Raw genomic sequence first — 16,465 nt, forward strand, 5'->3', positions numbered from 1 at the left:
CTGCCACATCATCATAGTGACACACTATACCAGGGAAGTGCGCCGCCATGATGACAGCTGCAGATCCCGTGTAGACCCAGATGATTGCCATATCGCCACAGCACACTGTACAGTGATGTAGCATGTCACTATATTGCTATAGGCTGACATGTAGATGCATCCAGTGAATCATAATGAATGGTTGGTCAGTGAATGGATAACTATATGTGGGCATTACTGGATGCACAAAAAATAAGTTGTTAAATGCATCCCTCCCTATGAAAATTCTTTTAACTATGTTAATTGTTGTATTATGCCAATTTAAATTTAAAACACACTTTAAGATCCAGATCATGTACCCAAGATTTACATTAGTAATATTCTCTCCCTATGTGATTCTCTCAGTTCTAAATAGAATGTAGTGCATGGGAAAAGAGATATCATTCAAATGGTGCTGAGCTCTTCACTGTCCACCCCTTCTTTGGACCTCCCCACCATACTGGAAGGAATGGGACCATGAATATTATCAGGTAAAGATATAGCCTCATTATGCATGTCTCTAGGGCAGCCATAGCTGAAGGGAGTACTTGACAGTCCACTGGAGACTCACTATTGGAAACTACATGGGACCACCAAAGACCCCCATGAAGGCACTGGTCTCACATGATGAGGGCAGCCTTCACATCACAGAAATCCCTCTCAGATCTATGTAGATCCCTGGAGATTACCAGACGTGTGAGGAGACCTGGTGGAATACACCATAGTGATAGGGATAGTTGCTTCCCAAAAGAACAATGGAAAAGACACAGTGGCACATCTACGAGACACTTAACTCAAAATTATTGCGCAGGAAGGGTCAGCGTCTACATGTACAGATGCTTACTGTGCACTAATCTGCTCTAATCACGAGTAAATTTACTACCTGTAAATACAAGTAGCAAATTTATTCATGAGTAATTACTGCACAATATGGCACATGTACATGGCCAACTCAGAGCAGAGGGCAGGAGATTGCTCCCTGCCCCGGTAGCTGCTTGCTGCCATGATGGGCTTCATCACCAGAGCCCAGGCAGGGACAATGTCCCCCTGCGCCAGCAGCAGGAAGCTTCTAGCCTCCGCTCTACAGTCACAGAGTGGTAGCTGGGAGATGATTGTTCCCAGCTCTGCAATCACAGTGCAGAGCTTGGGAGCTCCCTGCACAGAGAGTTCCCCATCCAGCCTGGAGCTCACTGGCACCTGCCCCTGACCAGGACAGTTTCCAGCCACCCCTGGACAGCATGGGGAGGTTTGCACATGTAGCCTGGAGGTGGCTGGGAACTGTCCTATTCCAGGAAGTTACCAGCCTGCTCCAGGCTGCAGGTCCCTTCCCCATGCCCTGATTGGGCAGTCAAGACATGGGGCTTGGAAAGAGCTGCAAGGGAGGGGCAGGTCAGAGCCCCTGCCCCAATTCACCAGTGGGGCAGCTAGCAGCGAGTTAAAGAGTACAATAAAATAGAGCCCCAAATCCCTGCCCAGCTGGGGCTCATTGTTAGCTGCCCCACTGGCAGAGCAGGACAGGGACCCGCCCCTCTCCTGCAGTTCTTTCTGAGCTCCTTGCCCCCAACTGGGGAGCCAGGACTGGGAGCTCCCTGCTGCCAGGGCAAGTGTCTATTGTCCCTGCCTGGGCTCCAGTGGTGGAGCCCATCCCAGCAGCAGGCAGCTCTGGGGGGGCAGGGAGCAATCTCCTAGCCCCTATCAGGAGACAGCTGATAGGCCCCATGTCCCCTGCCAGCCCCTGGACTAGCACCCAGGGGCAGCCTAGAGCTCCATCTGGATGCTGCAGGGGGTTGGTGCAGGACCAGATGGAGCAGGAGCAGACTGCTGCTCAGAGCAGCAAATCTGCTCCCCCATCCCTGAATGTGTAGACACCTGCCCAGGGTAAATTACTCTAAAGTAAACCTGCCCCCCACAGCATTTGCACCTGAAAACACACCCAGTTTCTAGGGAAAGGAAACTACAGAACTCTTAGTCTCTCTGTCTGCGTGCTCTCTCACAACTGTGTGGAGGAGAGGGCAAGCTGTGTTATAAGAATCCACACAGCGTTTACAACAGAAGGAAACCATGAGAGGTACGTGTCATGACCAGGCTCTAAATTACTTAATGCACTTTCACCTCATAATGGGAACAACTAGAGTCACCTACAGAATGAAGCTGCAAATGGGGCTCACTGGATTTTATCTTACTAATGAAAAAGTCTCATGGAATGATATTTTTTATCAAGGCCTGTTAAGACTCATACCATTCTGAATACAGTATCTGGTCCTCTATTGTCTTTCATACATACTTAAGTGAAACTGAACCTGATACTGCTACATCTGAAAATTACTGCACAGGATTCATTACAATGTTTCTCACCTTTCCCAATAAATAGTCTCACTGTTTGGCATTTGACTTAAGTATTAAGGCCAAAAAAATGTGAAGCAATACATACGTATGCAGTTTGTTCCATCACCTCTGTAGCCCTCTTTACATTTACACTTGTAGGATCCCTGCGTATTGTAACAACGGGAAAAACCACCACACTGATATTGGCCAATTGAGCATTCATCTATGTCTGTAAAATAAAATTGTATAAAAGCTATATATGTAGGAGAAAGAACTTGCCTTTTTCTTCAAAATAAATGGACGTGACCCTTTAAAACAATGTTCTGAATTTTAAAAGTACAATAAAATTATGCCATAGCTGAAAAAAAGAATCACTACTAAATTAACTGTGTTTCATAGATGGTAAGCTGAGAAAGCCCTTCAGACCACTGACAGACATGGGGGAGGTAGGGGGGAACACATTTTAATAGAAGCAGCAGCGTGTTAGTTCAGGCTGGCTCCACAGTGTCTGTATTGATCAGGCACTTCAGTGGGACTTGTTGGCATTTTTATCTAATAGCTGATTCAATCAGCTATTAGATAAAAGCACCCAAAAAGCTCCACTGAAGTGCTCCGTCTGTATAGATGTTGGGAAAGCTTGGTGCAAGTAATGTGCTGCCTCTCCTGAGCATGTGCTGGGCTCAGTGCAGGAGCCTGTCAAGGTTGAAGTAAAGCACCGATTTGTTTTTTTCCCCCTATGTCTGCAAGCAGCCTGAGTGATCATCTAGACTGACCTCTGGTATACAGCAAGTAAACATTTTAGTTTTTTATAATCACTTTTACACTGACCTCTCAGGGAGGGGAAATATCAGGTTTGCAATATAAGATTTGTAATATACAAGACCCCAATCTGCATTTAGCACGCTCTTCTTCTGTGGTTTACCTTCTTTTGTGTATTACACCAGCGTGGAAACTGCTTACAATATCTTGTATTGCTTTTCATGCTGTTAGTGCTACAAACAAGGTACCAAAACCTGCAGGTGCTGTCTGCATTCAATTCCCATTGAAAACATCAAAGGATATTACTTCTTTTTACATGTTCAATGTAATTCTATTTCACAGTTCACTACACACACAAAAATACAGAGTACTTTAAAACAGTTTCAGGCTCTCAGCCTGTATGAAGATGGATAAACCTCTGTTAATCCTGGATACAATTAAATAATGTACATATACATTATTATGTATTATTATGTAAATATGTGCAAAAATGAAATACATGGATTTTATTACCATGGCATTGATATTTGCCTCCGATGTACGTTAAATCGAAGCCTTTATGGCACTTGCAAATGTAGCTCCCAAAAGTGTTAACACATTTCCTAAATCTGGGACAGACAACTCTCCCAGTAGCACATTCATCAACATCTGCAAATAGAAAAAAAGTGTTATTTTTTATTACATAGATAAGGTACTATCTATCTTAAATGAGTTTCAAGTCTCAAAATTAAACACAGCCATCTGAATGGTCCCGTATCTTTGGAAGACTTCTTTTTGACTCAGGGCTAGCAGCCTCATGAGCACTATGATGTTGAGGAGCTCACACTCTATTTCACACATCTTCTGTCACCAAGAGAGACTAAAGAAGCCATTTGCTAAGATACTGGTAGAAAATAAGGTTAGATATGATCTACCATAGCCTCACTTAGCATAAACTGATTTATGTTAATTGACTGATTTATAAACAGGTGGCAGGCTGCGGTAGTCTCCTGAACGCTGGCTAATTTTGAAGGCTGTTCACTGCAATTTGCCTGGATAGAATAATGGCTCTTCCAACACCTAGTCCAACCCCATGCTCAAGGAGTGCAAAGCAAAAACAAAGGAGGGGTGCTTCCTTGATGAAGATGCCAGACACCCAAAGAAGTAGTTATTTTCTCAACTCCCAGGTGCCTTTAATCAGTGGATTGTATTAAAAAAATCAACTAAACTGTAACATTTGTCTGCAATGGTTTAGAGAGGGATGCTTGTACCCCTGGGCAGGGGATTAGACCAAATGAGCAATCCTATGATTCTATAAATTGTTAGGTTACGGTAAATTATTTAAAAATATTCACTCACACAAGTGATATAAAACACAGTCCTCTTGGAGTTGACTACCCAAGTACAACAAACAAACTGAAAGAGAAGCATGGATACAATCACATCTACAGAGAAGCTCCTCATCTTTGATATCTTGGGATGCAGCTGGCCTGCAGGTAGGAGGCTTATGAAAACGCAAAGGGGCATTACCAGATTCCCTACAGAATGCACAGCACTTGCTTCAAGACGTGCAAAAGCTCAAATCTTGGTCCTTAAATCCATAACATTTTTATATGTGGAAAAACTATTCCAGGTTATTCGTAGAGGCTTTATTGCTCTCTCCAATCCCTGCACAGTTGTAACTACAGCATCAGAATTTGCAGACAATGGGATACAAAAAAATAGTTGCCATATTTTTTTTTAAATGCTTTAAAGCCTGCCTAAAATATTGTTTGTGTAACATCTAATATATACAGAACACATGATGGCACAATAGAAAGGTGCTTGTTTGAGACCACCTGGGTAATGTGGCTATCTGAAACTCATGTTGACAGATTGTTACACTACACCTATCATGCAATTCATATCTATGCAATGATTTTTTTCAGCTGGATTCAGCTTTAAGATGGAAGCATAACTTACCTACACAGGTCCTGCCATCAGGCCCTAGCTGCAACCCTGGAGAAGGACACCGGCAATGGACCTCTCCTTTCACTACATCACAGCCATACTGACAGTTGGCCATAGAACAAGAAAGGGCATCTAGGGAAAAATGGTCACATGTCGCACTAAATATATAGTATAGACAAATCACTGGAGTCTCAGGTGAAATAAAGTCTGGTCCAGCTACATAAAAGTCAGTGGAAAGTCTCCTGCTGATTTTAAAGCGAGTTGGATCAGGCCAATAAAAGCAAAAATGTGCTCTGTAAATCTTTGCTTTGCTTTCACAGACTACATTTATAAGAAACACCAAGTCTAAAGAATACAGTTTTTAGTGGTCTGTGTTATTGAACAAAAACCCCATGAGGAAAATAAAACCAAATGTGTGCTACAAACCCTTGTGGATGGATTCATTTAGAAATGGTAACTCCTCCTTTCAGTACTATCTTTAATTAAAGGTCATTTCTCTCTCTCACCAGATACCCAAAATATCCACTTTTATTGGATATAAAAGTGAGGAGGAACCTAATCTCTGGGAAGATCTCAGTACAATTTTATACCAGGCAGCCACCCAGCATATGTAGCTTTAATGATTTTTAAGGCTTTATGTGAGCATAATACAGCAGAACTGCAGGTGTCCTGCTGAGAATACTGCAGGCACCTGTCCCTGAAGGAAGATTAATAGTGATTTGCAGAGTTGAAGAATGGTTTAGGAAACAATGATAAAACTAACAGAATAAAAATAATTTGTTCATGTTCTGTTCAGCCTCATTTCCTGGAATGAGGAGGCCCGTTTAGCACAATGCACAATTTTCAGAAGGATATGTTTTTGCCTTGGGACTCATCTTTTTCTGGTATAAGTTTACCAAGGGTCTCCAGAGATTATAGAAAACAGTAACTGGAGTTTCAAACAAAAAAGGGAAGCCAAGGAGCCTTGACATACTAGAACACGTTCCATCCGGCATGAGCATGTATCCGTTCAGACAATAGCACTTGTAGCTGCCATAGGTGTTCATGCATCGGTGTTTGCATGGCCGAGGCTTTAGTCCACACTCATTAAGATCTGAAGTGGAAAGAGAGCAGGGAGGGGGGAGGAGAGAAAAAAGCAAACCAACAGTTTATGAAAAACTGAGCATCTGAAGCTGTTACAGGACTCTCAATGTTTGGAGAAAGAAGGAAAAATGGGATACTACATTGTTTATATCCAGCCCAGTTTTGTAGTGACCAGAACTGGCTACAATGTAGGTGTGTTTCAGTAACCTCACTACCCCGTGACACTAGAGCCATTCAGTTTACTAACCAACTGGATTGTTTCTTTTCGTTCACATCATAGATACCACACTCATATATTGAATAAGCAGAATTAATTAACACTAATACATATTGTATCAATTATATTTTCTGTGATTTCTGAGCAATATTCCTTCCCCTCATTTCCACCTTGATTGGGTCAGAGGCTAGGAACAGATGTGGTATTTGTCCCTGGACAAGTTGTGCCTGTATTTGTCCCAAGAAAAGTCCTGGGATTCATGTGTACACGCACTGCCTTTCTAATCAGGGCTTAGTCAGCGGCTGAACGCACTGCCACTTTTCTGTCATTGATTCCATGATGCAATCCCAGGACAACCATTCAGGTGCACCTTACAGTGTCACAGGACAAACTGTTAGCACTTCTTAACCCATAAGCCTTTTTAGGATTTATCCCAGGACAACAGACTTGAACATCTGAACCACTGCATTTTGTCCTGAGATAAAATGGTTCACCCAGGGACAAACTATAGTGTCTGCTCACAGCCAAAGTGTCCTCATTACCATCATCACTGCAGTAAACACTTTTCCTTTCTCTGGCAAAGGAAGTAAAAATCCTGCCACTCTTTATTCTTGCCCAAGACTTGTAAAGAATCAAGAATTCTGCTACCTGCCCTCCGACAGGAGTGAGGAGAAGAATTCTTATGCCACCTCTTCCTCATGCCAGGGGAAAAAAAGGCTTTTATTTCCAATCCTAACATTTCAAAGCAAGAAGAATCCCCAGGCTTACAACTGGCACCTGCTAAGACACTACACTAAAAATGCTCCATGTGACACCCTTCTTCTGGATCTTTCAGTACAGTTCGATTCAAATGTGTAGTTCTACCATAAGCTCCTTGGGACAGAGATCATTTCTGCTGCATGATTTATACAGGACCAATCTCATTACGTAATCATTAATAAAAATAGAAAAGACTTCCTTCTACACTAGATACTGGGGTAAGGCAAGGAAGGAAAGTATTTAATGTACGTTTGTAAGATAATTTTAAAAAAATGTATATGTGACTTAAGTCTCCTTAGCATTCATTCAGCTTTGAATACCATGCTATTTTGTATCAAATATTTTTAGGGCAGAATTGAAATCCATGGTTCTGGGCGTCAGAGGTGTGGTCAGCTATTTGTAATACTTTCTAAGAATAACCATATCATATAAGGAAGAGGTTGGGAAGCATTGCAAGATCCCATTCCATGTGCATTTTTGCTGTTTACTGAGTTTCAGCTAATCTCATCTTGCTTATTTCTATTAACATCTCTTAGTGCTATTTCTGCGTGTGAATGAAAACAGACAGAACATCAGTTTTAAATGCTTCTAGATTCAGATCTTGAAAAGTATTCTGTGACAGACTGCCCCGCTCCAACCACCCCGCCAAGGGGTAACTTGGCTGACATGCTAATGATCCAATGCCAAGAGAGTCAGAGTAAAGCTCTTAACATAGCTCCATTAAATTATTTGATTTTGAGCTTAGCTTTTTAGAGAGAGTTTGGTTTTGAGCCCACAGCATGCTGCAACAAAATCATCTGCTACTGCAGTTCATTATTACTATGATCACTTCACTGTAAGCCCAATTCCAAAATAGGAAGTCTGTCAAATAAGCTATTCTGTGAGCCTACTGGCAATTTTACCATTCCATTTTATTTTCCTCAAAAAGTGGCTTTTCTAACACTGTCTGCCACCACCGCTACAGGATCTTTTCCTTTATCAACGTACAGAGACATATACCCTGTACACCACAGTATGCAATATTTAGTCTTAGAAGGGACACACACTAGGCAATCACTGGTAGGTCCCACTAGTTCTTCATAAAGCCTATCATTAACACACTGACAGAGTAAAACCCTTACCAAACTCAAACTTATCAAAATCAAACTCTTTCTAAAGCCCTTTTTATCTAGCTGTACACACATATTGTCTGTAATAGTAGAAGATTATGGATATGTTGCAAATGGGTGAGAGAAGAAATAGATCAGGCAATGTGTATGTACATTTCATCCCTGTTTATGAGACCCACCAGTAGCTCTGAAACATTCGCACTATTAATATTCTCTGTCTTTCTCAGATACGTATATTTTTGTTCTTTAAGTAAGGCCCTGTTATTCATGAACAGGTTCAAGCTAATATTAGTAGTTAATCATTCAGCTATAGTTGGCCCAAGCTGAGTGGATTACAAGCAAATGGTGGATTTAAGAAAGGTCAAGTTACTTACCCAAAGATATAGATATCAATTTGGTATTTCAAACAACATATATATAATAATCCCTCACTCACAGTAAAAGTTTGTACCAAAAGGGAAAAGAAAATAAAAGAATTATCCTCTAAAAGACTGACAATTACAGGTTGGAAACTCAGACAGTACTAGATCTAACATGCTAATTAGCATGCTTTGGAGCAGACTCGACTGAGGGTGCTAATTAGCACACTCCAGTAGCCTCAGTGTCTCGTGTATTCCATGTACCTGTACTTCAAAATGGGAGCAGGGGCACTTTAGATAAAGCTCATCAAATGAGTCATGTTAAAGCGCCCTGCCACCATTTTGAAGTATGGAAGGCTGACTACATGAGACACTGTGGGCCACAAGTGCTCCTGAGAGTCGCTCTAATTAAAGTGCCCCACACCGACCCCAGAGCATGTGTAACAATGTCCATACTTTCTTTTAATAATTTAAGGTGAAATTTAAAATCTGAGGTGCAGCAATATTAAGGTAAGAGTTCAGAAAGTTCCATGATGCTGTTGACTGAGTTCAGAAAGTTCCATGATGCTAATGACAGTCAGTCATTATTCCAAATGTGGCAATTATGCCATTATGCCACTTAAATTCAAATGTTGCCTGCAATTATAGACAATACAAAATAGAGCATTCTGAGCTGAAAATTGCTACGTGTAAAAGCAAGTTGAGTGATTTACGAGCTTGGGAAAGCTGGTCCAGAACATAAGCGCAGGCTGCGGAGCACAAATATTTCATTCGAAAGAAGAGATGAAAAAATGTGAATGCAGGGAAAGGACAACTGGCAGTATGCTGGTAAATCTAGCTGTCTCATTTACCTAGCATATAGGTGCTGCTTTGAGATATCATCTTGGATAATAATTGATTTTCTGTATGCCCATAATAATGGAACATTTCCTTCCCTGAGATTCTGCAGTATACTCTATAGGTTGTTTTAATTAGCCCTAGCAGCAAAGACCTAGCATTCTTTTGACGCACATTCAAACTTTTCTTTTTAGTTTTCAACTTGGATCAGGAAGAAAAGTTAGAGGTCAAATATACACTACTGAATTTAATAAGATTGAAGTAAAACAGAAAGCCCTTGAGCAGAAGCCAAGTAAAATATTCGAGCCTTCATGACCCCTATACTCCAAACAGTAGATCAGTTTTCATTTTAGGTACATGTCATCTGACCACTATGCTGAGTTTCATCTTGAGAACAGATTTATATTACTTTTGAGGAGGTCAATTTAATCACTGCTTGACTAACAAACAGACAATACAACAACAGTTAACCTCAGAAGTTAATAATGCTCATTCTCTTTTGCTTTCAGTTTTGTTTTAGTCACACTATTGTTTTCATCTGAATGTGATAACGAATTTCCATGGCTATTGCCTTGGAAAGAAATTTAGAAAAAGCAGTGCAAATCTTGAAAGAGTAAAGCAGAAAAGACACGGTCGTAAGTTAAAAGGATTGCTGAGTGTCAAGCCTCTTCAGAGTACAGGCACACAGCGTCAAGAAAGAGTAACTGCACATTTGCTTTGCATGCCAATGATACTGGAGCCCTGCAACCATTGACAGCCATCAATTCATCATCCTTCAGTACAATTGCAAAGTGTTTTATTATTGTTTAAGGCCATGCAGGTGGAAGGAGCATACCACCTGATCTAAAGGACTCTGACGGACTCTCTCACCCCTTGAAGGTAAATTGGTTGCACGATGATCCAGGGGGTAGGAAAAAAGTGGCTCACTGTGCCGGTCAGGTGCGGTTGTATACAGGTGCTCGGCTTCACAGGGGGAGAAAGCACAACAGAAGTCAAAAGACCAAAACTCTGTAACTTTATAATGTCAATGTCATCTGCCTTTACTTTATAATGTCAATGACCATTAGCTCAGACTCTACAAAATATATTTAAAAAGCAAAGAAATTATATTTGCAGGTTGGTTCTGGGAAAACAGAATTGAGATAACCAGTGTTTAGTAAAAAGCTGATAGTCTTGAATTACTTGGACTCCGTATTAATCTGCAAAATATTCTCCACTGAACATATATATTGGCTCTGAGCTCAGCTATAAAGCTCACTGCAAATTTTTAAAACAGGTTTCGCAGAACATTTGCTTTTTACAATCTGCTGATGCAGTTCAATTTTTTTTTAAATTCCAGTTGCCATCCAGTCTCAAACAATGAACCAAACTGACTCAGTTTAACCTGCTAATTCATGGAAGTACATGACAAGATATTGAAATGATTGTTGTTGAACTACAGCAGGGGTTAAATTTTGTAGTCCAACACTTGGGAAGAAACTGAGGGTTAGATGTAATCAGTCAGTTAAGTACAGCGTCTTGTCTTGAGAACTTCTTGCTTGGCTCACAAGAGATATGAGGGAACTGAACATATGAAATGTACTACCTATTAACAATACCTTGTATCTATACAATGTCTTTTATCCATTTCCTTCAGCTAAAAACACTTCATAACTGGAGTAAATGCACATATCATTCACCCATCAGAGGAAGCCGGTCACCACTGCCGAGTAACATTTTAGCAACAATACATAATAATGATTTTTTACTGCAGTAGGGGAACTGCAATTGAGAACACAGAAACATCAGGGGGGGTTGCTATATTTAGCCAAAGAGAGTCATACAGACTTCCATTTGATTAAGATACTGATTTAATGATCTCAATCATGCTATTTGAAAAATACTGTGGCTAAGGCTTTCGTTTTACAACCAATGGGCATCATGTAGGATAGTCAAAAATACCCAAGTGAGCAAGAGCACATGTTCCACTGTTCTAGTAACTCATACAGGGACTTTTGAAAATCACAAACAGGTCACCAATGTCCTGTTGGAGCACTGGTTCAATACCACACAAGATTTAAGAGTGCCACCTACCACGCCACCTATACCACTTCCCTTACTCTTCTGACATTTTTAGGAGGCCTAAAGTATTGTAGTGCATAATGCCAAAGCCTGAGATCACCTGTGTAGTGTATATATGATACTGTTAAGCTATTATGCTACTGTGCAGCTGGTACTTAATCAAACTATTTTCTAGGTAAAGCTCTAAAAGCAATCAAGGCAGACTAGGAGTAACAAAATCATAACATGCTTTTATGACTGTCACACCAGAGATAACAGTAAAGACAACATGACAACTCTAAAGGGGAAATCAGACCAGAAATAAGGGAAAGTAGCAAAAATAAGCACTTACTTCATAGAAATATGTCAGAAAAGGATTTTAAAAGCAAAATAAATGTATTTAGAAGATGGTGTCATGGAAGGATTAGCAAAGATGAAAGGATAAAATTCTCAGTACCAACATACCTCTGAAGTAGTCAGATTTTTCTACAAACACCTTCACATGATTTTTTTAAGGAAAAAAAAAGCTAAAAATATTTACTAGATCCCAAAACAACTGTTGGAGTATGACTCTTTTAATGATATATCACTGCACATGAAAATGCCACATCCTTCATAAGTTAACCGAAATTCAAAGCTGTAATTGTGTATAGTGTGCAGTGCTATACTGATTATTACTTTTTTGGAAATCAGTTATGAAAAAACATTGAAAACTATAGCTATAATCATTGAATATAAAGGGAATAAGATGGGGTGTGCTACGGAGTCTTGGGTTTAAAACAATAAAAAGGGAAATGTTTCAATAAAACTGTATGAAAAGAAAATTTTCAATTAAAAATGATAGCTTATTATCTACACCTAAACAAGGAGGCTAAACTCTGAGCCCACAACCCCAAAGTGTATATTCTGCATCTATTTCATATATACATATATACACACATGCATACATGTATATATATATATCTCATATTGCATATTCTCCATCTCACACTTCATATTCTGTATCTGTTGGCTTTCATTCAGGAAGACAGGTAAGGATGTCTTCAATTCTAAGGAAACGCTGAATCCCATTGACTTCAATTGGTTTTAGGAACACGCTAAAGTGCTTTCCTGAGTAATGGATACTTCACTGAAGCAAGCTTTTACCTGTACTGAAAACGCACAATAACTGTGGGCTTTTAAAGAGCTTTCTTCAAAATTCAAAAGATTATGGAAATGTAAGTCATCTTAAAAGTAAGGTAAGGAAGGATGAAAAGGAAAAACGAAGTTCTTCAACTTAAGGGTACTATCTAAATTACTCCCTAGACATATCTACACATGTAATTAATGTGCTTTAAGATTACTGTGCATCAAAATAAAGTGCAGTAAACTGCACCTAGGAACATGTCTACACATGTGCCTGCACTGGAAGCAAATTTCCTCCCAATGGGAGCAGCTGAGTCCAGGGCTGTTCCTGTTCCTCTGACCTGTTCTGTCCCCCTACAGAGGGGAGCTCCAGGCCCTCCCAGTGCCAGCCCTTGACTGGCAGGGGCACAGGGTCAGGCCTGGGCTTTGGGGAACACAAGGAGCTGTTTGTCCTGGAGCGAGGAACAACTCCCAGCCTCATGGAGCTCAGGATCACAGACTGGCTAAGCAGCACAGGCTTGGGGCAATGTCCTGTTCCTGAGTATGGGGGCAAGCAGCACCAGGACCAGGGAAGGAGGGGAAATGCGAGAGGGAAGCAGCACTAGAACTTTCCTGTAGGCTTTGTTAAATATGTCATCAGCGTGCCTAGGTGGGAAAAAAAGATCGCATGTAACGAGGAGGATTGAGGGCCAGGCCTGGGAGGTGGGAAGCTGGGCACAGGATTGCCCTGCAGAGGGAAGTCCCCGGCTGGCTGGTGGATCTCTGCACCCAGTTCCTTTTCTCCCCACTGCAGTGCTGGTCAATTTTGAGGGCGCTAAGTAAACAGCGCACAGTCCCCAGCCCTTCCCACCCTGGCTCAAGGGAAGGCTGATTTCAGTCTCCCCCAGCAGCAGGGCACAGGCAGAGACGTGCTTGCTGCTGCTGCTGCTTTCAGATCTGCTTGGAAGACAAGGGTTTTCTCTCAGCTTGGAGCCCTCCTTTCCTGTGGGTAGTACAAGGTATACATTTCATTTAGCTGCTTACCTCCCATGTGATGCCCAGTGCCCAAGCATGGGGTTAAGCAGTGCCAGGACTGGGGGAGGGTAGAAACATGAGGGGATATGCAGCTCATGGTCAGCATTGATAGATATGCTACTGCACAGTAGCTAATGTGCTGTTAATCTAGGGCCTGTATTTGTTGGTACTAGCAAATGGTACATTAGCCAAATTTACTGAGCAGGAAGTCCTGTGCATGGGTAGACACTGATGCTTTACTACACATTAGTCGTGTGTTATAAAGCATCTCATGTATACATGCCTGCTGTGAGTCAATATAGTAGTGATGCTTTTTATTCTAAATAGCAGCAGAGTAGCCACTGCTGAACCTAGTAGATAAAATCTACTGATCTGGAAGTGCAGAGTGCACAGGTCCCATCTTTCAGGAATAAAGATTCATTTCTGAAGAGTCAAACATTTGTGCATAAAAAATTGTAGCTGCTGTTATTTGTGCATAATACATACTTAGCATTTAATTTATTGGGATAAAAATTTTTCTGTGGTCTTATGAGAAGATTTTATTATAATTTGTTTTCTTACCTTGGTTGCAGGTTTTTCCAGTGTATCCTGGGTGACACTTGCATTTGTTTGGTCCAACACATTCACCATGTTTGCATCTAGGCTGACATATGGCTGCACAAAAAAAAAATGTATATAACTGTTCTGGTCTAATCAAGGTTTATGGTACAGTTTCAAGGAAAAGGCCACTGGTCTAACATTACTATAATAATCACAACTGCTAACTCTTAGTCCTCATACCTCACTTCATATTTTCACACCATTGTGAAAAAAATAAATATGTTTTCAACAATACAGACTAAATGCACATCAGGTGGATGATCTAAAATGAGCACTATGTTCATGTGTAATAGCATATAGTGCCGAACTCTTTACAAAACTTTGATTTTTTTAGTATCTGACTAGCAAAGACACAGTCTTAGTCATGCACCAAGTGATGCACATCATTCAGTTTGCTATAAATCAGAACTGTCCTAACTATATAGATAGTACATTTGTCAATACAGGGGTTAGAGTCTAATAATAGAGAAGCAGCAGTGCAATTTCTGCTAAGCTTTTGTCCCCTCTGCCTCATTGAGATAATTGCATTTCCTTATGATGAAATATTATGGATGCTTCTGTTACTTCCCTGTTTGACATAACAAGCCCAGAAAATATAAGGAAACTATTCTGTCCCCAAAAGAATGTGCATCATAACTAACTAAGGAGAACTGACACAGCTTGCAAAACCAATTGAAAGCTCACCTTTACAGTCCCCTATTACTGATGCAGGCTTGTAAATCCCATTTCCCCTGCATTTCTACTAGGCTTTAATGGTTACAGTTTAAAAATGCCATGCCTCCATTTCCCTTCAGCATCCACAGCATCATCAAAGGATCAGCTGAGGTAATGTTTTGGGGTTGATGATGTCTGTTGTGCAACCAGACTGTGCTGTCAGTCCAGTGCAAAGCAGCTGCATGTCACAAGAAGTTCCTGCCCAGTTCATTTTCAGCTCATACTACAAATGAATAAAAAACATGACTATTTTTACCTTGAAAAAAACCCCAGCTGGATAGTAAATTTTATTTTCCATAAGGAATATAAAAAACATGTGTAGAGATTTCATGGACAAAGACAGAAAGGAAAGTTACCATTTCTGAGCAATACTGTACATCTAATAATATACCGTAGCAGATAATATGAACTTTCTGGTTTTTCTGCCATATGCTTTCTCAGTTTCTTGATACACAGTGGTTCAAGAGAGACTGTTGGGACTGTACATGAAATCCCATCCTGCCTTTAAATGAATGTCTTCCCAGGACCTAAGACCCACAATGCAGGCAGTTCCTGGCTGGATGAGCTTGTGAGTTCGCGATGTAAGCAAGACAAAGGCAACGCAGACAGGAAACCAGTACCTAGCATAACTGAAATTTTTTGTTTTTATGATGTACTGTATTCATGTACTTTCAGTTCATTTTGTTAAATACTGGTATCATTTAGAATTTGTCAAGTAATGAAATGGAGGCAGCTGTCACATCAATTAACTAGACAGTGGGTGTGTCTACACAAGACGGTTACTGTGCAGTACCCTAATAACACTGTGCAGTAGCATGCTGGTCAAAAACCATGCTAATACACTATTATGCAGTGTTATTAGGCTACTATGTAGTAAGCTCATGAAAAAATTGTGAGCTGGAACTACTGTGCAGTAACTATAGTTATGGCACATTTAGTTATTACTTCATTAAGCAAGTACTAAACTTGCTTAACATGTAGATGTGCCCAGTAACTTGCACAGAATCATAGAAAATGAGGGTTGGAAGGAACCTCAGGAGGTCATTTAGTATAACCCCCTGCTTAAAATAGGACAATCCCCAACTAGATCATCCCAGCCAAAACTTTCTCTAGCCAGGTCTTTAAAAAATTATCCAAGAATGGAGCTTCCACCACCTCTCTAGGTAACCTACTTACCGGTGCTTTACTACCCTCCTACTGGGAAAATTCTTCCTAATATCTACTCTAAACTTCCCTTACTGCAACTTGAGACCATTGCTCCTTGTTCTGTCATCTGGCACCACTGAGAACAGTCTAGCTCCATCCTCTTTTGAATCCCCCTTCAGATAGTTGAAGGCTGCTATTAAATCCCCCCTCAGTCTTCTCTTCCCTAGATTAAATAAGCCCAGTTCCCTCAGTGTCTTCTCAGAAGTCATGTGTCCCAGACCCCTCACCATTTTTGGTGCCCTCTGCTGGACTCTCTCCATCCAATTTGTTTACACCCTTTCTGTAGTTGGGGGCCCAAAACTGAACACAGTACTCCATGTGTCGCTTCACCAGTGCTGAATAGAGAGGAATAATCACTTTCCTTGACCTAC

The 16,465-nt window shown here is 40.8% G+C and overlaps 1 protein-coding gene across 2 annotated transcripts in view; it reads right to left on the minus strand.

Moving 5' to 3' along the window:
* NPNT (nephronectin) overlaps positions 1-16,465 on the minus strand; it is an 81,387-nt gene that overhangs the window by 33,558 nt on the left and 31,364 nt on the right. For both annotated transcript variants that reach the window (XM_090036758.1, XM_090036757.1), the window contains 5 exons: positions 14,136-14,228; positions 6,005-6,124; positions 5,044-5,163; positions 3,616-3,750; positions 2,450-2,572 (listed from right to left, as the gene is read on the minus strand). In XM_090036758.1, the coding sequence (XP_089892884.1) occupies positions 2,450-2,572; positions 3,616-3,750; positions 5,044-5,163; positions 6,005-6,124; positions 14,136-14,228 (591 nt within the window). The remainder of the gene's footprint in view (positions 1-2,449; positions 2,573-3,615; positions 3,751-5,043; positions 5,164-6,004; positions 6,125-14,135; positions 14,229-16,465) is intronic.

The sequence above is a fragment of the Crocodylus siamensis genome, chromosome 2 (assembly GCF_052110815.1).
Source record: "Crocodylus siamensis isolate JL-2025a chromosome 2, ASM5211081v1, whole genome shotgun sequence".
NCBI classification, from domain to species: domain Eukaryota; kingdom Metazoa; phylum Chordata; order Crocodylia; family Crocodylidae; genus Crocodylus; species Crocodylus siamensis.